At 40.4% G+C, this 24,288-nt stretch overlaps 1 protein-coding gene across 2 annotated transcripts in view; it reads right to left on the minus strand.

The window, feature by feature from the left end:
* hoga1 (4-hydroxy-2-oxoglutarate aldolase 1) overlaps positions 1–24,288 on the minus strand; it is a 75,992-nt gene that overhangs the window by 11,906 nt on the left and 39,798 nt on the right. The window contains exon 7 of one of the 2 annotated variants that reach the window (XM_026171948.1): positions 41–242. The exons of the other annotated variant lie outside the window; for it this stretch is intronic. Coding sequence (XP_026027733.1) covers positions 231–242 — 12 coding nt within the window. The 3' untranslated portion in view covers positions 41–230. Of the gene's footprint in view, positions 1–40; positions 243–24,288 lie in introns of those variants that run through there. 2 annotated transcript variants of the gene reach the window in all.

Here is a 24,288-nt window from a genome sequence, read left to right on the forward strand (position 1 = left end):
TTTTTTTCTGACCTCTTATTGGTGCTCTAAGGAGAATACAGATTGTTCAGTTTGAGTCAGAGAGATGTCAGGAGGGCCTTGGTTAGAGACGATGTGAGCAGCGTTTGGTGGTCCTTTTCACTCAGTGCCGTTACAGCTCAGTCTGATTACAGAACAGCAGGAACATCTTCCTCAGTGCCAAACACACAGTGCCAAGCGGCTGCAGCTGATCCCGAATCAGTGGCTTATTATCAGAGAGGAAGCTGGGAGGGGGGAGGATGGGGATTAATAGTGAGGAGAATGGGAGTGCCTGCATTGTCACAGGCTGCAATAATGAGTACAATTTCTGTTTTGGAGGTGCAATTTGATAATAGCATGCAATTTATGTTTGAAAGCAAGATTTTCCTTCCACCGGCAGTTGAGGAGCTTCCTGCTCTGTCAGGAAAGAAAGGCTTTGTAGGTGAAAGGGAGGGCCATCTGATGAAGGACAGGCTCAAATGACTTGAAGGGTTTCGTGGGAGAACTATGTGCACCTTTTTCTGCGTGAAATTTGAGCCATTTTCTAAGAAACAGCATTAAGATTATGCCTCTTTTTTTAAATGTCAAAATGTAACCTCAATTTATGTCAAAATCCATGAACCAAAAACATTGTGTATTTTTGCAGTGCAAATCTTCACATAGGCCAAGGTTTTCCAGCAAGGTAAAACATATTGTAATGTGCTCTATGCACTTTTCTTTTTTACTCTTCACAACCCTTAATTATGTCACTTTGGAGTCTCATCTGATGTTTACAGTTTGTGTATCCTACCCCCCCCCAAACAAACGAAAAAAGTAAGTAGCACATACTTTATGTGTATCATACCTGCTGGGAATCAGTGGCCATCTATGTAATGAGACTGGTGGTGTAGATGTGCTATATATATATGTGTGTGTGAATGTAGTCGTACTGTTGTGGGTGGGGGTTGGGGTATTCAACGTGTAATGGAGTTAAGTGTCAGTTACGTGAATGTTCCAGTGTGCAATTAATTTGGGATGTGGTTTGGGGGCCGATGTCTTCCCTGCTGACCAGTTTGACAGCGACATCTAAAAGAGCTGAAGTGATGGAGGCATCTTACACCTTTTAATTGGCTTTGGGATCCAAACAGAAACTGTCAAACATATGCGGTTATTAGGGGATGACGTGGGCTGGGTTTCCACTGGAATAATCTTTAGTCTTATTCACTGTATTATTTCAGACAAAAATGTTGTGACTATGTTCATAGAGAATCTTTTAACTTTGTCCTGTATTGTATTTAACTGAATGATCCCATGTTCCTTCACAGTCTTAGAAAACAAAGAGGATAATGAAACCCTTTAAAATGCACCTTAAAACCTCAACTTTAAAAGTTGCCATGTGATATTAACACGGATGACTGTCTCTCAGCATTAGCAAAGTTACGCTTTCTAATGTGGGTATGACTGAAATCATTGGTTCACTGTGATGAGTATTAATTATTAATGAGGGTGCCATCTAAATCCACCCTAAAACAGAATTCACATATTTCAGAAAAAGTCAAACGATCTCTAAGAATGTAGCTTTGAGACAGTTTATGGACTTAAAGAGAGAATTAGGTTACATGCTATCTGCCATAGCTTTTAGAGCTGGTTGGAACATTATAAAAGGAGAATGTGAGGTCTTGAATTAAAATTGATAGTCACAGGAACATTGAACTGTTTTCTTTGGGTTTTTTTTTATTTGTTTGATTTAAAAACAAAGCATTTCAACTCTTAATTCTCACTAGATTATCTAAGATCACTAAAATAAATAATAATACGCTAAGAAATAGTTTTACGTTTTGGTGCCATGTCCACATCTGTGCCAAGTATGATGCTAAAGCCAGATTAAGCTAAGTAGCTTAATTGACTTAACATTGTTCAGTCTTCTCCTAGGCAGTGGGCAGTGAGTGATTCTTAAGTTCTCATATAATTCTTTATGATTACCGTATAAATTTTATTTAACTGAAAGTGTGATATTTTATAGACAAAGCTATTCTGCTCTTTCATGTTATTCCCCAACTTTGTGCAAAGATACGCTAACACTAGGAAATTAGTCTTACTAATCAAATTTGACTCTTCTTCAGTTTAAAATAGTGATTGAAATAATTCAAACCCTAAAAATAAATATTTTGTGCACACATTCTGTACACAGGAGAGAGGCTAGAAATATGACTTTCTGCACATTTCAGCATCATTTCAAACAAGGTTCTCCTTTTTTTTCTTGCATGTTAGGCTTTTCCGCATTGATTAATCTTAAAATTATTAGGTAGAAACTGAAAACTGACTGCATTTAAAAAACACTGTAACAGGTTAAATGAACAAGAGTCACCTTGAACTGCAGCTGATATATAAGTTGCTTCCAGCTGTTTAAGAAGTCTTTCCTTTAGGCTTGTTTGCAAACACAGCAGCATCAAAGAGCAGCAGGATCCATATCAAAATGTCCAAAGTCACATTTATTCATTTTCTTCAGTTATTTTTGTCAGAGACTATTGTGTCTTTAATGGTTAATTCTTTTCCTTCCACAGCTTCAGCAGCACTTTCTCTTATTAAACCCCAAATTATGATCAATTAAATAAAATAATTACTGAATATTAAAATTAATAGCCTATGATTAACCTTTAATTATAATCTATTAGTAGTTACGTCACATACATCAATCCACCATGAGTCTCACTTCAAGTGGTAGCTATAAATTGGGAGTGCTGTGGTTTATTATATTCTTAAAAGGATCATTCATCAAAATGTAAACATAAAGACAAAGAACAGTTAATTTTTTATGCAAAAGGATGGAATGAAATAAAGTGAATACCGTTTTAGGTGGGATTTCTAACAGTCTGAGGACTCGATGCCTTTTAAATGGGTTATTTTAACAGTGAAATGCCATTTTTGAGGACAGTTTTCTTTCTTTCTTTTTTACTGAGGCTCTCTGACTGTTTCATTTACACCAGGAATCCATTGTTGTTGTTATTCTTGGTGTCTTGAGCTGCATGTACATTTTAATATTTTCTCTCTCTTTCAAGAGGCATTGCCTGAGTCTGTATAGAGAGAAACGGACACTTAATTCACACACATGTGTGAGGAATGGAGACATAATCAGTGTCTATAATTTCATTAGTTCCACAGTATTTACTTCTCACACTCTTTCACACAAACACGCACACACTTGTGCTTAGACTGTCCTTATGTACGGCACAAACAAAAACAAGCCCATTACCATAATCACCACTGTAATGAGAAAATAGGGCGAGAGCAATCCAGGGCTCTTTAACAGTTGTTCAACAAGTGAGAGAATCAACACTGCTTATGAAAAATGAGACACAGTTACTTAATCGAGTGCCTGAACAAAAACCTTCTTCTACTGTGCTTTGAGTACCGGCTGACTGTTTTACTTACTCTTATTACTTTGTCTTAAATCTTTTTGTCTTTTTGTGTGTTTTTGTGTTTGTGCTTAATAAAGGGAAAACATGAGTGTGGGGTTGAAGGGCAGCAGTTTACCAGTTTATCACACTGGTGAGATGATTGCCTGATGAGTAACAACCAACTCACTGCCTTCACTCACAGTATGCCTTCATATTTGTTTTGGGTATTTTAAATACCTGAGAGATGGAAACTGAAACATTACACAAGGTTTTTCCAAATATCTGGATTTTAGAGATTTTTTGGACTTTTTTTTAAAGTTTTCAGCAACAAAGGGAAAAAATGGCTCAGGTTTTACATTATCTTGCTGTCGAGATTTTATCCTGAAATACGCCATGAAAATATACAACAATAGCTTTTGTTGGAGTAAAACTGGTGTCTTTAAGGGGCTCTCTGGCAACTTTGTTTGAAATAAGCAGAACTTGCTTTACGTTATAGAAAAGCCTATCAAGCTGCATAATGGGAAATTTAGGATTCGGCACTGGGGCATGATCCAGACTAGGGATGCATGGCTGTTCTGCAGAGAAATATTTCATGCATGGTTTTCAGTCGTCTATCTGATCTCCGATGGAACAGATATGCTTCTGTTTTAATCAGTTCAGCTTTCTGCTTAGAAGGCAGTTTGTGTTTCATTTGTATTGCACATTTGGTGGCCAGAAAGGTGTGTTTGTACTTTGAGTGTATTTTCTTCCATTTCACGCACATAAATAAAATCATTGTGAATGAGGTGAAGCCAGCACCTCCATACTGTGTAGAAACAGAGAATCCTAGAGCAGCTATTGTGCTGCTTATGTTATGCCTCCTGTGTTGACATAGTTTAAAGTTAGGATATGTCAGCCTCTGCTGACTGAATTTCACCCATTTAAGTGGAATATGAAATTGCTGCAGTACCCCTTTAGAGGGAATAATTGTTGAGCCATTAAAAAGACTGAACGTCTCTCAGTTCTGTGTGCTGACAGCCTGATGAGAGCACTTCTGCTAATTCAGCCAAAGGAAAGCTCCACAGATTAGAGGCAGATTAGAATTTTTTCAGGACTGTTTGGTCAAAGAAGCCAATCAACACAAAGTAAATGACATTTACTGTTTAAGGTAAAAAAAAAAAAGTTATTTGTCAACTGAAAATAGTTGCACTAAAATATGATTACCAGCCTTGTTAAAAAGAACCCTGACTAGTTCAGCTTGTGGCTGCTGTTTCTAAAGCACGCTGTCAAAACACATAGTTTGCTTTTATTGATTTAAAAACTGAGTCGGTCCAAATTTCTAACAAACCAGAGGTTTAAAAATTGTCACAGTGTGCTGCTTTTGTTTGCAATTTCCAGTTAAAAAAAAAACAGCTTTCCTGTTGGAGAGGAGGAAGGTGGTAGGAAAAAGACACTCTGCAAAAGACCTGCAATTAGGTTATAGGAACCCATCTCTTTTTGCACTTGAAGCAAAAAGTGTTCAGAAATATTACTGGTTATTAAAGGATGACTGAAGGCGCCAGTAAACCTTGCACATTGGTCTCTGACCAATATGACTAATTGAAGTATTTTCTGGAAGTAAAACTGAAAGTCAGACTAATCTGCAGTGTTTAATCTATACATGTTTTCATAGTCAGGGTTCCTTTCCTTTCTAAGCAAAAATACAATCTCTAAGGTGACCTAGCATGTTGTTCCCCATGTATCCCCGTCAACTATTATGCTGTTTAAAGTTTCACTTTATTAAGTCTGTGCACAAAATTCTTGTGAGCCAAAAGCTCAGGCTAATAATCCAGAGTCCAATCACAATGCAGAGGTTAAAATTGGTCCCCTTTTAGGTCCATTCAATGGTTTTTCTAATTGTAAACACTCCCCGTGATCTTTATCAGGAGATACAAGTCTGCATAATGCATTTATTTTTCTTGTATCATAACTGAATTTAGTTTTCCTATTACAGAGCGTTTTTTGTTGTGAAACTACGTTTTCAAAACAGATCAAAGGTCAACTTGTGGCTTCTCAGAGGCTTTAATCATGTCTCTTTTCAGGTGCCATACTTTACACATTTACACATGCTACACATGAGCAGCATTTCAGTCTTTTATGAAAACTGAAGGAGAAAAATTTAACGTTTTAGGCATTTAATCATTTGTCCAAGTTCAGTCGTGAGCTCAAATATTAATTTTGATGAAAAATAAACAAGAGCTATTGTTGACTAAAAATAAACTTGCAGACAAATTTAACAACTGATAACCAAAACTTATCTCTGTAAATAAAAACTCAGTAACTGGGCTTTTTTTTCTTTTTCAGAAGTTTCACAGATGCATGTTTTATGTCGTCTCACGTGGGGCCACGTCCCCGTTTTAGCACCTTTAAACACTGCAAAAACATTTGGAAACTGAGACTCGCTGATGTCACGAAGCCATAAAGTCACATTGTGTTGTTGTTTCTGATGAATTTGTTGTTAAGATGATGATGTCATGGAAACAAAAGATGAATAGTGTTTGGTATTTTAGATGGAAGTGAATCCACAGACAAAACAATAAAGAAAATGCATGAAACCGAACCAGATTGTGAGCCTTTTGTGTTTGTGGTGCGATGGCCCCCGGGAGACATGAAACACTGGAACGGCACAACGAAAGGTGCACACAACCACAAGTCAACACGCATACACATGCGGAGACATATGGAAGGATTCTGAACTCTGATCACACATCTCAGCAGGTTTAACGATTATTCGTGGAGCTCGGCTGTCAGAAGCCCACCTCCACCACCCCTCCCCCTGCTTCATCCTCCCCTCCCCCCACCCACTCTCTGCTCTGCTGTCACTAAAATAGCTTTAAGGTGTGTTTAGGTTGGACTTTAACCCCTCCGCCTGTTTCGTCTCCTTGGCAACCGTCCAGAGTTCCCTTAATTTGTATCATCTCAATCCCAAGTGCTGCAGCAGTTTTGCCTATTTGCCCCTAATCATGGAGCCTGTTTCCATGGCAAAGTATTTAAATATGCTCTGCAGATCATATTCATGTAACACACCACCAGTGGAAGATGTACATGCGTGTTTGTGTGCATTTCTTTTGTTCCTAAAAGTGACCCCCCCCCCAACCTCGTGGATCACATCTGACGTGGTTTTTAAATTTCATTTTCCAAACATCATCGCTTCTCTTCTTCCATTCTATCCCTCTAATTCCACAGGGAGGGATCTCCTGTTTTCTATTTCATGCTTTCCTTAAAGAGAGGGGGCTTTGTCTCTTATCTTATCAGTGAAGCTTCACGGCTCCCAAAAGCTTTGGCCATGTTTAGAGAGGAAGTGCACGCAGCATACTGATAAGAGAGGCCTGTCACTGCACGTATAGCTGTGAGAAATTAAAAAAAAAATGGTGTATGAAGAAAGAGGGGGGCACAGATACACAAAGCGTGGATTTTGCCTGTTTTAATTGCTCTACAATGGCACTTTTGGGAGTTTGTGTATGTGTGTTTGAGTCAATGCATGGATGCCTGAGTGCGCTGGGGGAGTTATATAATAGGTATATTCATCTGCTAAATAAAAATTTCAGCAGCCATCACTCTTCCGCTATAAGCTGCAGCTCAAGGATGAGACGATATAGGCAGAAAGGTTAGACATAAACATCACCCCGATACTGGCTGCTTCTTATTCAAATCAGCTGATTCTAAGACCTGCCAGCCAGGAGAGAAAACACGAGTCTGAGAGGAACCGAATTCACACAGACATTTGTCCATTTTTGGAATTAAATGATGAAACCTGAAGATACTAAATGTATTGTTGGGGGAAGGCTTACATTAGAGCTTTACCAGGAGAGAGTCCAGTGTGATCTTGTCATTGCAAAAGCAACCGCAGGGTATTCAAATGAAATAGATAGGGCAGGAAACTCTTAAATACACTGAGGGTATATATTTATCAGGGGGGCCTCTGGGGCTGTTTCCCATTTGTCATCACGTTCACGAACAGCATTTGATGTCAAAATAAAACTTCCTTGCGAAAAACACAAAACCCCGTAATCATTCAACTCGACTATGTTTAATCCCAAAAAACAAAAAAAAAGTTGAATAATATTCAAAATATCACTTTATTCTCTGGATACTTTGCTTTACCACACATGGTAAATTAAGTCACTGACTGCGAGAATGTTGGTTCCAGGAGCTTTTATTAAAAGTCACCGCATCAACCTGCATGCCCATGCTTTTCAAATACACTTAGAGTCTGTGAGAATCAGTTTGAGTCTATTAACGTTCATAGTGTTGCTATAGCCTGTATATAAACGATGGACCAAGCCACCGGAAAACCCACTGTGAAGCCTCGGGCTTATCATCTTTGCTATTACTGTCCTGTTGTGAGTGGTAATGCTGTATGCTCACAGGCTAATGACTTGTCAGCCGCATGGTAGCATCTCCTGGTTTAGCCTCCTTTTTCACCTTAACAGCAACCATAACCTACAAAACCAGCGTCGTGTTTTACTCAGTAAGATTTCAAACTAGGGACACAGATCATGAACTCTTCAGAAAAGGGTTGTGAGGTCACAGATCAGGTGAACCAACAAGTCATTTTTATCAAACTATACAATTAGATGCAAGAGTCACCCTCTACTGCAGGGGTCTCAAACTCACGGCCCGCGGGCCATTTGCGGCCCATGTCACCTCTACTTGCGGCCCGCATATTGATGTGAAGAAATATTTTTTTAATTATTATTATATGAAAAATGATTTAATACGACGGCAGAGTGTTACAGGCATGGCCCTTTAAGACTGTAGCCTCATGGGCGGTGTAGTCCTTGCTGCAGGGAGAACATGTGGGACCAACCCTCCCGCTGTGTGTGTGTGAGCGTGAGGGAGGGAGAAAAAGGAGAAAAGTACGAGGTGCTACTGAGTAGAAATTAAAAAGAAATTAAGATTCGACTGTACACTGTGTTTTTTCCTCCGAAACAAAGATCTGCTGGAGCAGCCTTTCAATGCCTCTTTCTGTCTGTCGCTAGCAAAGTTGACCCAGACAGTAAAGCTAGTTCCCGGCTACGAGCCCGACATGGAACCCAAAGTATTAGCCAGAGGTCTCCTTACCACGGTTCGGAGCCGCGGACCTGCCCGAGGTAACAAGAGAATGCAAACATGTTGAGGGATTGGCTGTGTTAGTTCAGTGAGAGATTTATTTGGAAAGAAAACAGTTTTCACGTACAGTCAAAAGCTAAAGTGTACGCTTATGCCTGCATTTTTATTTTGTTAAATACAAACAAAATTGTAGCAAAAGTGCTGCCACGTGTCTGGCCAGAAAGAGCTGTTTATTTGGTAGTTGAATGAAACTACTGTACTATACTGTTTTTTTCTGCTCATCAAATACATTTCATTGTAATGTTGACAAATGAAACTGAAACTGAAAGGCTTCAGATAGCTGAGAGTGAGAAAAAAATTCCGTTCATGTTTGCAATTTTGTCTTGTTACACAATATTTGGAATTAAATAAAACAAACAAAACACTACATTTTAGGAAATATTAGTGGGTGTTTTCGTGTTTGTTTTTTTGTACTACTTGGACACTAAAGTGGCCTCCAATGAGATGACGGTGCCAGAAGTGGCCTGCAGCTCATTTGAGTTTGAGACCCCTGCTCTACTGTGCAGTAGAAAAAATGCATGATTTTGTGGGTCAATGACACAGAAGGAAAAATAAGACAACTTGTAACTAGAAACCCAGTTGGACCCATTCAATCACAAACTAATGGCAAAATGTCTTCGTCATTCAGTTTTATCACTGTGTTGACACAACAAGGTCACTTTGAAGATGGAAAAGTGTTTGCAAACCTGGTACGGGTCTTTGAAATAACCATTTGAAAGGCAACAAGATCACAACTTCATTGCAGGTGGTTGCAAGACTTTTATTCGTTCTGCAGTTTCTACCAACTGCTTTCCCTGGTCTGACTGTAGTATAAGCCTTGGCTTCCTTTTTCACATCCAGAAGCTATGCTGATGTTTTATATACAGTCTGTGAGTGTTGCATAGATGTCTACTGACAACAAATGGACCTTCTGTATTTTTATTTTCCAGTATGGTGTAAAAAGTAGTACGTGCCTTAACGCTGATGATGAGCATACTTTATGCAAAGGGCAACAAGATGTAAGATTTTTGACATTAACATTACAAAATGTGCAAAGAAACACACATACTGGGCTTTTGTGCAGAAGTATTCTACAAGTACTATACATTAAAATTCCCCCAAATTCAAAGAGTCTGAGCCTCATATTCATTTCATTCTCTACATGATGAAATCAAGTCTTTATTACAGTTCCTCCTCAGGCTAGTCATCACAGCACGTCTTGATTTTAAGACCAGGACACATTAATTTTATGGTGATATTTTCACATTCAACATGCCGCCGCCTTCTCCCTGCAGGTGCTTCAGGCACAAGAAACAAGAAAAACCGGAGTGGAGCAGATTGCAGTAGGGTGAGAGGTATGGAGTTGCATGTGTAAATGCTGGAGAGGAGGAATAACACTTGGGCTTAGCTAAAACACCAGAGGAGAGGAGAGGATGTAGGGGGTGGGAGTACCAAGGGAAATGAAGACATGATATACATATTCAACATCCATCAAGGAAAAAAATCCATACACTGATGGTCAGATAGATGTAATCCATCTCTAGTAGGTTCTAGCAGTAATCTGCGACAAATAGCCTTTTTGTTTTTGTTTTTTTCAGTCCTGAAGAAGGTGCTTGAACTTGGACATTCAGACTAAATGCACAGTGTAGGTGGAGATTGATAGGGAGAGACAGCAGAGCCTATCCTCTCCAGAAGGTGAGTGCTGTTCCAATGAATTAAAATTCCAACACACACTATTGCTGCTTTGAATTCTGATTTCTGGAATTTCTTTTTTTACGCTCATGATGCTATCCTGTATGCCACTGGTCCCACTCCAATCTACTTTCTACAGATTACATGCTATTTTTAGCCGCCAATGGTTAACTTAAAGCTTGTTTTAAACTCCACAAATGCTGAAATATGCATTTCACATGAATATAATCACTGAAGTAGGTTAAGTCTTAAAGCAGCATAAATCAATATAAAAACATGGTTCAATAGTAGAATGTCCTGGTGAAGTCATTTTTGACTCCGCACTTAAAAACGAACTGTGCAGAATAAGATTTCTGCTGCTAGAGGTTCCTCATTCAAACCAACAGTAAAAGCATACTTTAAGATAAAACTAGGATCATGTTGTTATCACCACTGTTGCCTAGTAAAAGTTACCGAGTCAGGCTGAAATCACATCAATGCACATTAATTCTGGTAATGATCAGGTTGCATATTCACTTAAAGAAGTTGCTTTCTAATCAAACAATTGCAACACAATGTTAATTGCTAATATGAACCAACTGTTCATATAGTTCCGGTAGCCTACAATATGTATCAAATTCAATAATAGGGAGGGCCAGAGCTCTTATGATCAAACAATCTTTTTTTACATAATATAAATTGATTATTCAATTTATCCATTATCCATTGCCGAAGCTGCTGCATTGAGCTGCAGCCGCAAGGTGGTTGGTGCCTGCCGTGGTGGTAATCCCCGAACCAAATGGTGGACACCAGAGGTGAAGGGAGCCACCAGGCTGAAGAAGGAGTCCTATTGGGCTTGGTTAGCCTGTGGGACTCCAGAGGCAGCCGACAGGTATCGACAGGCCAAGCGGAATGCGGCTCGGGCAGTGGCTGAAGCAAAAACTCGGGTGTGGGAGGAGTTCGGAGAGGCCATGGAAAAAGACTTTCGGACTGCCTCAAAGAGATTCTGGCAAACCGTCAGGCGTCTCAGGAGGGGAAAGCGGTGCTCTACCTGCACTGTGTATAGTGCTGGCGGAGCGCTGCTGACGTCGACTGAGAAAATTGTCAGGCGGTGGAAGGAATACTTCGAGGACCTCCTTAATCCCATTGACACGTCTTCCGAGGAGGAAGCAGAGTCTGGGGATGAGGGGAATGACCCGCCAATTTCCGGGGGCGAGGTCACTGAGGCAGTTAAACAACTCCTTGGTGGCAGAGCCCCTGATGTTGATGAGGTCCGCCCCGAGTTCCTGAAGGCTCTGGACGTTGTAGGGCTGTCCTGGTTGACACGCCTCTGCAATGCTGCGTGGAGATCAGGGGCAGTACCCATGGACTGCAGAACGGGGTGGTGGTTCCCATCTTTAAGAAGGGGGACCGGAGGGTGTGTTCCAACTACAGAGGGATCACACTCCTCAGCTTCCCTGGGAAAGTCTATGCCAGGGTGCTGGAAAGGAGAGTTCGTCCGCTAGTCGAACCTCGGATACAGGAGGAACAATGCGGCTTTTGTCCTGGTCGTGGAACACTGAACCAGCTCTTTATCCTCTCAAGGATACTTGAGGGTGCATGGGAGTTTGCCCAACCAGTCTACATGTGTTTTGTGGACTTGGAGAAGGCATTCGACCGTGTCCCTTGGGGTGTCCTGTGGGAGGTGTTGCGGGAGTATGGGGTGTCTGGCCCGTTGCTACGGGCCATTCGATCCCTATACAACCGTTGCAAGAGCTTGGTTCGCATTGCCGGCAATAAGTCGGACTCGTTACCGGTGGATGATGGGTTCCGCCAGGGCTGCCCTTTGTCTCCGGTTCTGTTCATAATTTTTATGGACAGGATTTCAGGCCAAGTGGCGAAGGGCTTTCGCTTTGGTGGCCTCAGAATCTCATCTCTGATTTTTGCAGATGATGTGGTTCTGTTGGCTTCATCGGGTGAGGGCCTCCTGGAGAGATTATATCTCTCGGCTGGCCTGGGAACGCCTTGGTGTTCCCCCGGATAAGCTGGAGGAGGTGGCTGGGGAGAGGGAGGTCTGGGCCTCTTTGCTTAGGCTGCTGCCCCCGCGACCCGGCCTCGGATAAAGCGGATGAGGAGGACGGATGGATTATTAATTTATGTATATTTAAAAAGTTGGATTTAAGACTACCTGGTAAATGTCAGCCCAGCAAATATACTGTCCACTTGCTTGTTTTCCATCTCTACCAAGTGGCATCCTCTTAGCTGGGGACAAACAGAATTGTGATTTGGTCAGTGCTCATTTAAATCAATTAACCTACTGGTTTATACTGTTTCAAAGCTTAAAGCAATGTTAAGGACATGGTCAAATAGACAAGAAGGTGCTGATTTATCCTTTTCCCTTTTTGATTGGACTAAGAACCCAGTTACACATCATTACAGACCTGCTGGCAATCTCCTGGCAAGTTCAAATGAGTTTGGAAAAATGTGCATTCACTGACTGGCTGGCATGTGATTGATGGATATTGCTGGCTGCACCAGAAACCTCCTTGTGATTGCTTTGGTTATGAGCAGATTGCTACAGTCTCTAGTAATCTGCATGAAAGACACCAACTTGTCTGGAAACACTGACCAACCACCCAGGGGTTTGTGAAGCTCGAAAAAGTGCGATAGAAGCAGGAAACAGAGAATGCTCATCTAAGTCGAAGTTGTACCATTACCTGTGAAACCAACATGCTTCAAAAGGCATCACTTTTAGTTCGAAGGCAGATGTGGTACCCTTTTCGCAGTTTTTCACACTATTGCTTAGAGAGTAGTTTGTTTGCAAACAAATCAACAGGTTCCATGCAAACTACTGCTCACAGAATCCTGATAGTGACTAAAGCCAGGACCGACTGTCAGCGACCGATGGTTGCCAGGAGGTCACTGACCAGTCTTTAAGCCTAAGTGAATGGGTCATTAGCAATTTATTCCACAGTCTCTGCCAGCAACCTCCAGCAACCAACCTCGCCAGCTGGTTGGGGAATATTCATTTTGACAAAGGCTACGTTCACACTGCAGGCGAAAGCGCATCAAATCCGATTTTTTTGACCCTATGCGACCCATATCCGATCATGGTATGACAGTGTGAACGGCACAAATCCGATATTTTCAAATCCGATCTAGGTCACTTTCGTATGTGGTACTGAATCCGATACATATCCGATGTTTCAGAAAGCGACTGCTGTGTGAATGGTCAAGTCGCATTAAATCCGTCTTTTATGTCACTGACACAAGACAGTCGCCAATTTCAGCACTGGAGAAGCACCCGATAAGACATCGCAAACGCTTCCTGGCCATCCGGTGAAACTGCTGGGAAGACAACGTTGGAGAAACGTTAACATTTTATTTGTACTGCATAATCTGCAGATTCTGACAGAAATCTGCAACTATCCTTTGAAGCACCGCTCCTCTAAAACAGCAATAAGGATCATTATTAGGTTATCTACATTATTATGTAGATATCAAAATAACTTAAAGCAAAAATTGGGAAACAATACTGTTCAGTCGAACAATACTGTTCGGTCTGTGTCTAAACAAAGCACGTTGTGTGTGACGTCTTCTTTTGCGCATACAGGCCACTTTGAGGGTTCACACTAGAGCGCGTTTGCTGTTGCATTTTATTTGTAGTGTGAGCGAACAGACAAAAAAATTGGATTTGATCAAAAAATCCGAATTGAGCATTAAGACCTGCAGTGTGAACATAGCCATAGTGACTGGTGGTTACAACATGGTTGCCAACCATCTCTATGGTTTTGTGACTGGGGGGCTTAAAGAGACTGTTCCAGTGAGTACATTTTCTTTGAAGCCTGATTTTCACTGGAAATGTTAGCATCCCATTTTATATAGCAGTGAATTGCGGATGTTAGTTGGTAATGAAGCTAGCAAGCCAGGCAAGCGTTAGCCGATAGCTCGTGCCCGGTAATCCAGAAAGCCCCCAAAACCAAATGGTAGTACGATAGCCTAGAAACTAAGGACAGTCTTACTTTTATATAGAGTTTATGGTCTGTACTAACTCCTGAAGGAATATTGCCCCTGTACTTGCCAAACAGTTACTTCCACCGTGTTTACAAAGCCTGCTGGAGAGCAGGCAGCATAGATCAGGCTTCTAGAGCCCACTGTACAGATAACAGTGTTCATCACATTTTGTTCCAAAATGTATGCATGAATGTATGTGTGAATCAAAGCTGTACAACATTGTCCATAAAATAAAACTTCATTAGTTAAGTTTACAGGTAAGCAGAAGTTTTAACTTTTATTTTATTTTTTTTATAGCACATCAAAAAAAAGTTCCAGTTTTGCTTTTTAATGAGGTTAATTCATAATCTTGCCACAAAAATGCTGGCTGTTCAAAGCTTTCGAGCAATCAGTGCTGCTTTTTTGTTCCTCTGCTGAGGACGGTCTCCATTTGAGGCAAAGAAATAGGTCATGCAGCTGCTCAATTATGCTTAATTTTAGATCTACAACGCCCAGTTTAACTAGTTATTAATCAGGTTGTCGCTACCTTTGTCACTCTCTGAAGCTCCCTTATTGTACCAACCTCCAGCTGCCAATCCCAATTAGGACTGAAATCTCACTGTGAAACCAGCTATGTATATCTTTGTCAGACTAATCAAACTTATTTTTTTGTTTTTAAATCTTTGTGACTTTAAATACTATTTCTACTTATTACCAGGCATGTCAACCATTACCTTTCCATTTATTCCACTCTGTACCTTTTGTCTGGACTTTCACATGCTCGTAATCTTTGAGCTCCATCCATCTGGTTCACAAATTCCCCCCCACTTCTCTGTCTCTTTCTCTCATCTTCCCCCTCATGTTGCCCTTCCTTTCGTCCTTTTTTTGTGTAGTAGTGATGTGGCTCAGAAACAGGGAGTCAAAGAGTGGTGAGCTGGGACCTCATTATAAAAATGTTCAGAGATTTATACTTCAACTTAGTCTTTAGATAATTCCTGACTGTGTGCTTCATGTTCCAATTCTAAAAGATACTGAGCATAAAAAAACCCTTAAATGAGCTCTAGGGGCCCCATTTGTAACTTTGGTTTGATCTAAAACTCTCACATTGATGTCAGACACCTTATAATTAGTAAGGTAGACTACAATTAATACAAAGTCACTTCTTAATCTTAAGTAACACAAGAAGAGCCACGTTTACTTTTGTCCAATTTAGACACAAATTTTAGAACATTGCATGTAGCAATTAATGTCTCACACATTTAATTGATAATTCCTGCAAAGTTCACGACAGACCAGCGTTTTATTTTTATTCTGGTTAGAAGCGAGGCACACTGTAATGCCACCCTGCAGAGTCTCTGCTGGTTTAAACAGCCGTTCTTTATTTGTCAAAAAGCTCTCTTCAAAAGTAAAAATTCATTATTCTTTTAATGCTACCTGCTCTGTGAGACTCTTCAAAATGAAGATAAAATACAAAAGTTCTTTATATTCCTCGATGAGCTGACAAAAATGATTCAAACAGGATCAAATAAAGCAATTGTTGGGGATGGGATTTAGTGGCAGGATCAATCAGCACTGGGCCCTGTCAAGAATATTACAGTTGCAGAATGCTGCATGAATGAAAATCAACTACTACAGTGAAGAAACCGGCTCACTGGTGTTTTTTTAAAAGCCTCTGTACATGAATGAAGCTCTGTGGTTATCCAGAGAGTATGAACAATAGTAAGATCAGAAATTTCATGGGGCAGAAAAACTGTGACTACATAAACGCTACTTGTTAACCAGACAAATACATGTTGAGCTGCTTTGCCTACATATTGTGCGCTGATATACAGTGGCTTGCACAAATATTCGGCCCCCTTGAACTGTCCCACATTTTGTCACATTACAGCCGTTTGTGGCTGTAATGTGACAAAATGTGAATCAATTTTATTGGAATTCCACGTGAAAGACCAACACAAAGTGGTGCACACGTGAGAAGTGGAATGAAAACCATACAGGATTCCAAACATATTTTATAAATAAATAACCACCTTTTGCTGCAATTACAGCTGCCAGTCTTTTAGGGTTTGTCTCTACCAGCTTTGCACATCTAGAGACTGAAATCTTTGCCCATTCTTCTTTACAAAACAGCTCCAGCTCAGTCAGATTAGATGGACAGCGTTTGTGAACAGCAGTTTTCAGATCTTGCCACAGATTCTCCATTGGATTTAGATCTGGACTTTGACTGGGCCATTCTAACACGTGGATATGTTTTGTTTTAAACCACTCCATTGTTGCCCTGGCTTTATGTTCAGGGTCGTTGTCCTGCTGGAAGGTGAACCTCCGCCCCAGTCTCAAGTCTTTTGCAGACTCCAAGAGGTTTTCTTCCAAGATTGCCCTGTATTTGGCTCCATCCATCGTCCCATCAACTCTGACCAGCTTCATTCACCATTTCTGAATGATCGCTTGAACAGTGCTCCGTGGGATGTTCAAGGCTTGGGAAATCTTTTTGTAGCCTAAACCTGCTTTAAATTTCTCAATAACCTTTTCCCTTAGGGGTGGGTTTTGATAAGCGATTTATCGATTAAAATCGATTCTGGCTTGTATAACGTGATATGGATTCATTAAAATCATGAATCGATTTTTTAATATAAATGTATTTTGCCCAAAACGCCAGAATCTCTGGTTAAACCTCACAAAATTTCAACAACCACCAAACAGCTAAAACAGTAAATGAGAGCAGTAACACGGATTCTGCACAAAGACGTAAAAACAAAGCTCGGACCTGCCGACGGATCAGAATGAGTGAGATGTCGCCTTTCTCACCCTACACGGTCGGGGCTCCTGATTCCGATGTTTCGGTGGGTCCGCGCTTTGTGTTTACGCCCTTTTTGCGCTGATTCTAAAGCTGTTAGTTTTATCTCTCTCCAAACAATATTGACCGAACCAGCAGCAAAAGAAGATCCAAACTAAGCTTCACAGAAACATCGTCATGAATTCACTCTGTTTTGCTTCCAACACGATGAAATCACACTTCATGCACAGCTCTCTTTCTCTCTCTCTCTCTCTGTACTTCAACACCAGTTTTCCCATCTAAAAATCTGTTTTCTACATTATTCGCTTGCTTGTTATGCACAAGTCTACCGTTGTTTACAGCGCCGTTGGCCGCTGTTTTTTTTTCCTTTTACTTACTTCCGAAAAGAAAACCTAATTTCTGCTGTTCAATAGGCTACTGAACAAATTTAAACTTTTTAAAATTGTGCAAAATGCAGCCGTGTCTCTAATAAAACCGTTGTAACTTCAGAGGTAATGTGCTAAAGTTGATTAATGGTTTTCTTTCGTTTTTGATGTACTGCAGAATATTTTTATAAAATCCCAGGCCAGGAAAATCACCATCATGTTTTTCTGTGTTTTATCTTCAGCTACTTTGACACAAAGGCATCTGCTGTGATGCTCACACCTTTGATAAAGACTTGCGAGTGTCAGCTTACTTTTTATAGATACAAAAATATGTAAATTATCTGAATTATAATATTTCTGACTGTCTGAGGCAAAATTTCCCAGATTCAAATCGAATTGAATCGAATTGAATCAAATCGTGGATCAAATCGATTCGGGACCTTGTGAATCGGAATCGAATCGATTCTAGAAATCAGTGACGATACCCAGCCATATTATCCCTGACCTCTCTGGTGTGTCGTTCGACTTCATGGTGTTGTTGCTCCCAATATTCTCTTAGACAACCTCTGAGGCCGTCACAGAGCAGCTGTATTTGTACTGACATTAGATTACACACAGGTGCTCTCTATTTAGTCATTGGCACTCATCAGGCAATGTCTATGGGCAACTGACTGCACTCAGACCAAAGGGGGCTGAATAATTACGCACACCCCACTTTGCAGTTATTTATTTGTAAAAAATGTTTGGAATCATGTATGATTTTCGTTCCACTTCTCACGTGTACACCACTTTGTTTTGGTCTTTCACGTGGAATTCCAATAAAATTGATTCATGTTTGTGGCTGTAATGTGACAAAATGTGGAAAAGTTCAAGGGGGTTGAATACTTTTGCAAGCCACTGTAATTAACCATGGTGGTAGGCTGTAACTGAGTCTTTCCTCTTACACAACGAAGCTCACAAAACGGTGTGGAAGGCCAAAATTAAGAGCAAAAGATATTTCATATTTAGCCATCTTAACTGTGCCACGCTCTCGGGAAGAGGGAGAAGGAGGGAGAGCTGCGTGAGTCAGGCAGTAGCTAATCACAGGGGAAGGAAGAAGAGAGGATGGGGGAGGAGAGAAAGATGGGAAAGGAAAAAAAAGGGGATGGGAGGGATCGGGGAATCTTTTAAGTTTGGTTTTAATCTGTGGCATGACCAGGATGGGGGATAATGGAGAAGGAAAGGAGCACAGAAGGAGAGAGGGATTGGGCTGTACATGCAACACTACGCAGAGAGGTCACCACACTGCCTGGGGGGGGACTGGGATGCAGAGAGGAGAGAGGGAAGAGAAAGAAAAGTGAGGGCAGGGTCGAGAGAGGAAAGGAGGGGGAGACAGATGACAGATCGTCAGGTGTGGAGGGATGATGATGTGCAGAGAAGGCAGCGGGGGGAGAGAGAGCGTATTTGTTGGGAGATTTCATTGCAATGACCTCGCCGTGTCATCGTCACGCTCCTCCGGGTGATGCTGTGCCTCTTTTGCTGACTCGCCACTTGCTCACCCCAGGAGCAGGAGTGAGATACAGGCCAGTCCCCCCTCCTACTGTTTGCCCACTGGGAGCACAGACATCAACCAAACCATATCAAAGGGATGCCCTTGACAGTGCAGAAGCAGCGGTGGGGCGTGTCGCCTCCATGTGGTCACTTAGAGCCACTGCACCTCACAGAATGATAAAGGAAACCAATTACCAAAAGGTTTTTGAAATAAGTGAAGACAACACTTCAAAATGTTATGATGACACTTAGCGTGAATGCTTAAATTATACCGAGGCTTCAGACCTCAGGGGTCAACAGTTAAGAACACAGCTGATCAAACATTAGGACACTTTTCCTCTGGTGTCTGAAAGGACTGAAAGGTACCACAGCAACAAGAGACATACAGGAATAAGTATTTAAGGATCCTATTGAAGATTTTCCGTTATTTAGTTCTTTGGCAAAAATCTTTAGTAACAAGACCGCCCTTGGAAAGAGGTTAAACACAGATGAAATAAAAAGAAGAAACCTCATATTATCAGAAATCCTTGAGCAGGTTTATTAATATGAACTCATTAGTTGAATGTTTTTCAAACTCTGCAGGATCAGAGCCTTAAATCGCTTTCATGAACTTAAAAATACACACAAAAAAACTGTTGACTTGTGTTTTGAATAGACCTTATTTTATAGAAGGCCACTATTAACTTACCATGTAAAAGCCCCACTAACTACTGTATTATTATTATTATTATTATTATTACTGCAATTTTTGTGTTTCAGGCTGGTTCCATTAGCTGGATGAAAAGAGGTCACTCATAGTAGCAAAAACAAAAGATTATTATCAACTCTGTAGCTCTGCTGACGTTTTTGCCTCTTTTAGCTCACACTGTTGTTTCTGTGGAGCGCGGTTCAGGCTTCGCTGTGCTCTCGTCAACTTTGACTGCAGCACTGGGCAGCAGAGTTCAGCTTAAAAGCTGCGATAAACTAATAAGGAAACACTTAGTAATTGGCACAGCGCAACATGTTGACAGCACATTTGTAAAACTTGCACTAACAGTGTATTCCCATGTTATTTTCTCTAATACCATCTATTATGGTTATTAATCATTTAAGCAGTTTCTGGATATGAGTGCTAATTAATTAGTATTCACGTGATATAACATCTGATTTTTACTTCGCAAAAAGAAAATGAGAGAAAAATAAAAGCAATGACAGTATCAGTCAAATTCATAATTGTGTGTGTGTCTTGGTTTTGGGTAATTAGAGTCAAAATACAAGAACCTGGAGGTAACCATGGCTGCAAAAAGAAGCACACAAAAAAGAACGGTTGCATAATATTATCGCTGCTGACGCTGTAGCTTTGCTTCATCTTTATTCATTTCAAAATATCAGTTATCGTTATCATCATGACACTTTTAAAAGGATAACTTATTTCCTGCTACTGTGATAATGCTGGGCTTTGATTGCAGCGCTGTCTCTGGTGAAGGGGAAATGATGTGCACTTACAGAGGAAATCATTTCTTTAAACTTTGGCAGTTCTTAAAGAGTTTTATAATGTATTTGTTATTCACCCACTGACTCACAAAAACTCATACACCCTCATATGTATGGCAAGGTGCTGGCTTGTCATTGGGAGAAACTTGGGGTTCTTTGTATTATATATCAAACTCCTCTTCTGTCTTCGGTACCGAAGATAAACTTATAAACTTGTTTTTCAAGGAAATGTGACCTCATATAAAACTGCACTTATCTTGGTACCTAGCAGAGCAATATCAAGGGTGGGGGATGCATGTCTGGGTATCAGATTGCAGAAGCTTTGTCTCCAAAAGTATGTAGTTGCACTGGCTTATATTATATTTCTCCTTCATCCTCCGGATCAAACAAGCAGGTGAGGAAAAGTTTAGGCAGAGGCCAACTATCCCTCACAGCTTCAAGTCACAGTGACTTTTTAGAGACGCGGTGCTCAGTAACTCACTTTTTACACCAGTCCTTGAATACTTTGTTTAACAGTGACTAAAGGTCTTATAATTGAATGTAAAATTGACACAAAAAAGTGTGTATTGCAGCAAAGAAAGCAGGCCCCTGAAAACCAAGGTGACACTAAAGTACACTTTTATTCACAAAATCTGGATTGTTATCTTTCACTCCTGCCACGAAGAAAGAATTTGTTATAAGGCCATGTACTCTAAAGGAAATTACTTTCTGCAGTCTTACAGACAAGGCACACGTAGTCACTGAACATTCTCGTATTACACAAAAAAATGTCACATGTCATTATGCGGAGACATTCTCCCAAATAAAGGACACGGTGTCTTCAATAGCTCTGAATGCTTCCAATATTTGACAAAGCCAAATAATCACAGTAACAAAGGTCTGTCACAGTGAAGCAGTGTATTTTCAAATTTCTTTTTCAAAGTTTCTCAAACAGTGAAAAATTTCAGACCAAGGGTTAAACATTACTTATAAACTACAACTGTGCTTGTAAGACAGATGTCCTTAAAACTGAGTGGCAGGTGATTTAATCAAAACTGTTTATACTCAGAGCTTTCCATCTGTACTGTGTCCTTGTCGCACAGGAACAGAAGAAAACACAACATCTCCTCCTTTTTTTATGGTCCTGTAAGTATTTCTGAAAATATCTCCTGCTAAGAAAGGTGCTAATTGGACTCATGGTATGATAAAAGCAAAAAAGTGCTATGTGACAAAGCCAAAGGCTCTCATTGCCATGGCTACCTGCTACACGGCTTTAATTACAGTAATTATGGTTTTTAACTTTTTCACATCAAAGAGCGCTCTGGTATTCTGCAGCAAACTGTGACCATGACCTGCAGCTCTGCCTCCCACTGAACTCTAGCTGATCTCAGGTCTTTCTGAAAACATTTATCAAATCTATATTTGAGATGAGGAACTTTTCTTTGGCTTTTTGGTGGCCAGACCTAATCTCAGACATGCATGAACACATCATTCAGTGCTGTCTGGCCAAGGAAGGGCACGGGGCACATTTGCTCTAGAACGCCTGTTTGTTTTTCTAATATTAGATAAATATCAGCACAGGAAATGAGTGAAAAAACAGTATGGGCATCATTCCCCAGTGAGATATTTTATACACACACACACAAACACACTGAACATACATGACTGATTTAAATAAGAGCAAATGATGTGATAGTATTTTTCTTCCAAATTTTTTATTTTTCAAAGACCTTGGGAGGCTTCAGTGTTATTCAGCCTGAGGTTACAAGTGGCCTGGCTGTACTTTTAGTTTCCATACAATAGCTCTACAGAGGTATTCTGAATAATAAGACATCTCCTGAGGTCAAAGCATGCCAAAGCTGTGCTGTAATTACATGACAATTACCTTTAGGTTACAGGGCATCTTAAACTAATGAGGCTGATGCATACAAATGACTTTCTGCCATTGCAGTAGGTGCAAATGTCCAAAGTATAAAATGCATGCCCTGTGAGACCACCGTATTTCTAATGACAAAACAGACAATACTGTGATTAAATAACTCATATTTACTCCACTGTCAGGTGATTTCCATTTACTGTCTACTGCTGTGAGACCACAAATTCTGTATTTTTACGCATCCACTAACGATTAGACAAAGTAATTGTTTCCTAAGTTACACATGAGTCTTGACTAAAGAGTTCCAGGTCCAAGTCCCACATTTCAAAGCTTAAGTCAAACAGGTCATGATCTGCCAAATGCATTACACGCCAATTATACACAATTATACATCTACTTTTTACACTAGGCTGAAAAGCCACTCCTCGCTATGAACCAATCCAGGTTAGTTATTGGTATCTTGGGAACATTAAGACAATGGCTGACATATTTCCTATTTCAATTTAATACGTAAAGATTTGAAGGGATCCATAAGTTGCATCGAGCGACCCCTGGCAGGATTTTCATGGAAATAATTTTTGTGCAACAACTCTAACAAATGGACAAAAAAACAAATCAGACAGAGTAATCACAAAACCTCCTTGAAAGAAGAAAAATAACAGTTACAGGCTAAAATATGAGGGTATTATTTTTCCCTGTGTAAGGCTGAGGTTTAGTTTGGAATCTCTTATTACGTCCACTTGTCCTCTTGCTTTAGTGGAGCAAAATATGAAAATAAATAACTGATCACATGATAAAAACAACAGGAAAGATCAGCAGCTAATTGCCTGTCACTGGCTTCTTATTCTGGTTTGTGTACATTGTCATACTTGTAGTGTTTTAATGTATAAACACCTTAAAGTGGTGGCTTGCACTGCCAGAGGCACTTTTCTTCCTGAGTCTGCTTGGCTTCTGCTGGCTTGATCCATTACCTGTAATGTCAGCTGCTACATGTTTTATGGTGTAGATTTTATAGACTATATAACATTGTGTACATATATATGTACACAAAGTCTGGTAAAGTAAACCACGGGGGGACCACCACGACAATGTTTGTTACAACAAACCTAAGCAGACACTTAAATCAACCTCAGCCAGTTGAACTTTTTACAGAAGCTAACAAAGCTCAGTATCAGCCAGAAGCTAGCAGCCTCGGTATTAGTAATGGCTCAAAATAGTCAAAATAATTGAAAAATTGTTTTGTTATACAATATATTCTGCACCTGCTATTACGTGGAAAGTTAAAATATATCAGGGACACGCGGGTGTACAGCAACTCGTTTTCAGTTAATCAGTCGCAGTACTGGTCGCAGAGCACTTGGAGAAAAATTGGAATTGGCCAAGAAAATTTCTGTCAGTCCAGGTCAAAGAAAAAGAAGAACAAAAACCAAATAGAACTTTGAAGTTGGATTAATTGATTTATACATTTATTTTAATGTAAGGGAGTTTTTTGCAGGTTTTTGGATTTGGCTCAATAAATATCAACAGTGGACAGAACTGAATATTTATTTATTTATTTATTTATTTTCATGGGCAGCTGTGTTTTCCCTTTATGATATAATTACACCAACAGCTAATAGGTCCACACATAGTGACCTCGCTCACACATGCACTCTCGCTCTGCCTAGGTCCCTTTACAGCCACCCATTGGAGGAGAAGTCCCGCCTCAGTTGCTGACTCTCGGCCTCTGTGAGCGGCTGAAGAGGTGATCGACAGGAGCCACCGTGGAAACCAAACCACTCCATCGCCTGCTTCAGAGCGGGAACTCCCAGCTTCCTAGTCACCTAGCAACACAGAGCTTTAATCAGTCTTCATATACAGTCAGGTCCCTAAATATTGGGACATTGACACAATTCTAACATTTTTGGCTCTATACACCACCACAATGGATTCCAAATGAAACGAACGAGATTTGCTTTAACTGTAGACTGTCAGCTTTTATTTGAGGGTATTTACATCCAAATCAGGTGAACGGTGGACAGTGACAATTACAACAGTTTGCAAATGCGCCTCCCACTTCTTAAGGGACCAAAAGTAATGGGACAATTGGCTTCTCAGCTGTTCCATGGCCAGGTGTGTGTTATTCCCTCATTACCCCAATTACAA

This window comes from Astatotilapia calliptera, chromosome 6, assembly GCF_900246225.1.
Source record: "Astatotilapia calliptera chromosome 6, fAstCal1.2, whole genome shotgun sequence".
Classification (NCBI taxonomy): Eukaryota; Metazoa; Chordata; class Actinopteri; order Cichliformes; family Cichlidae; genus Astatotilapia; species Astatotilapia calliptera.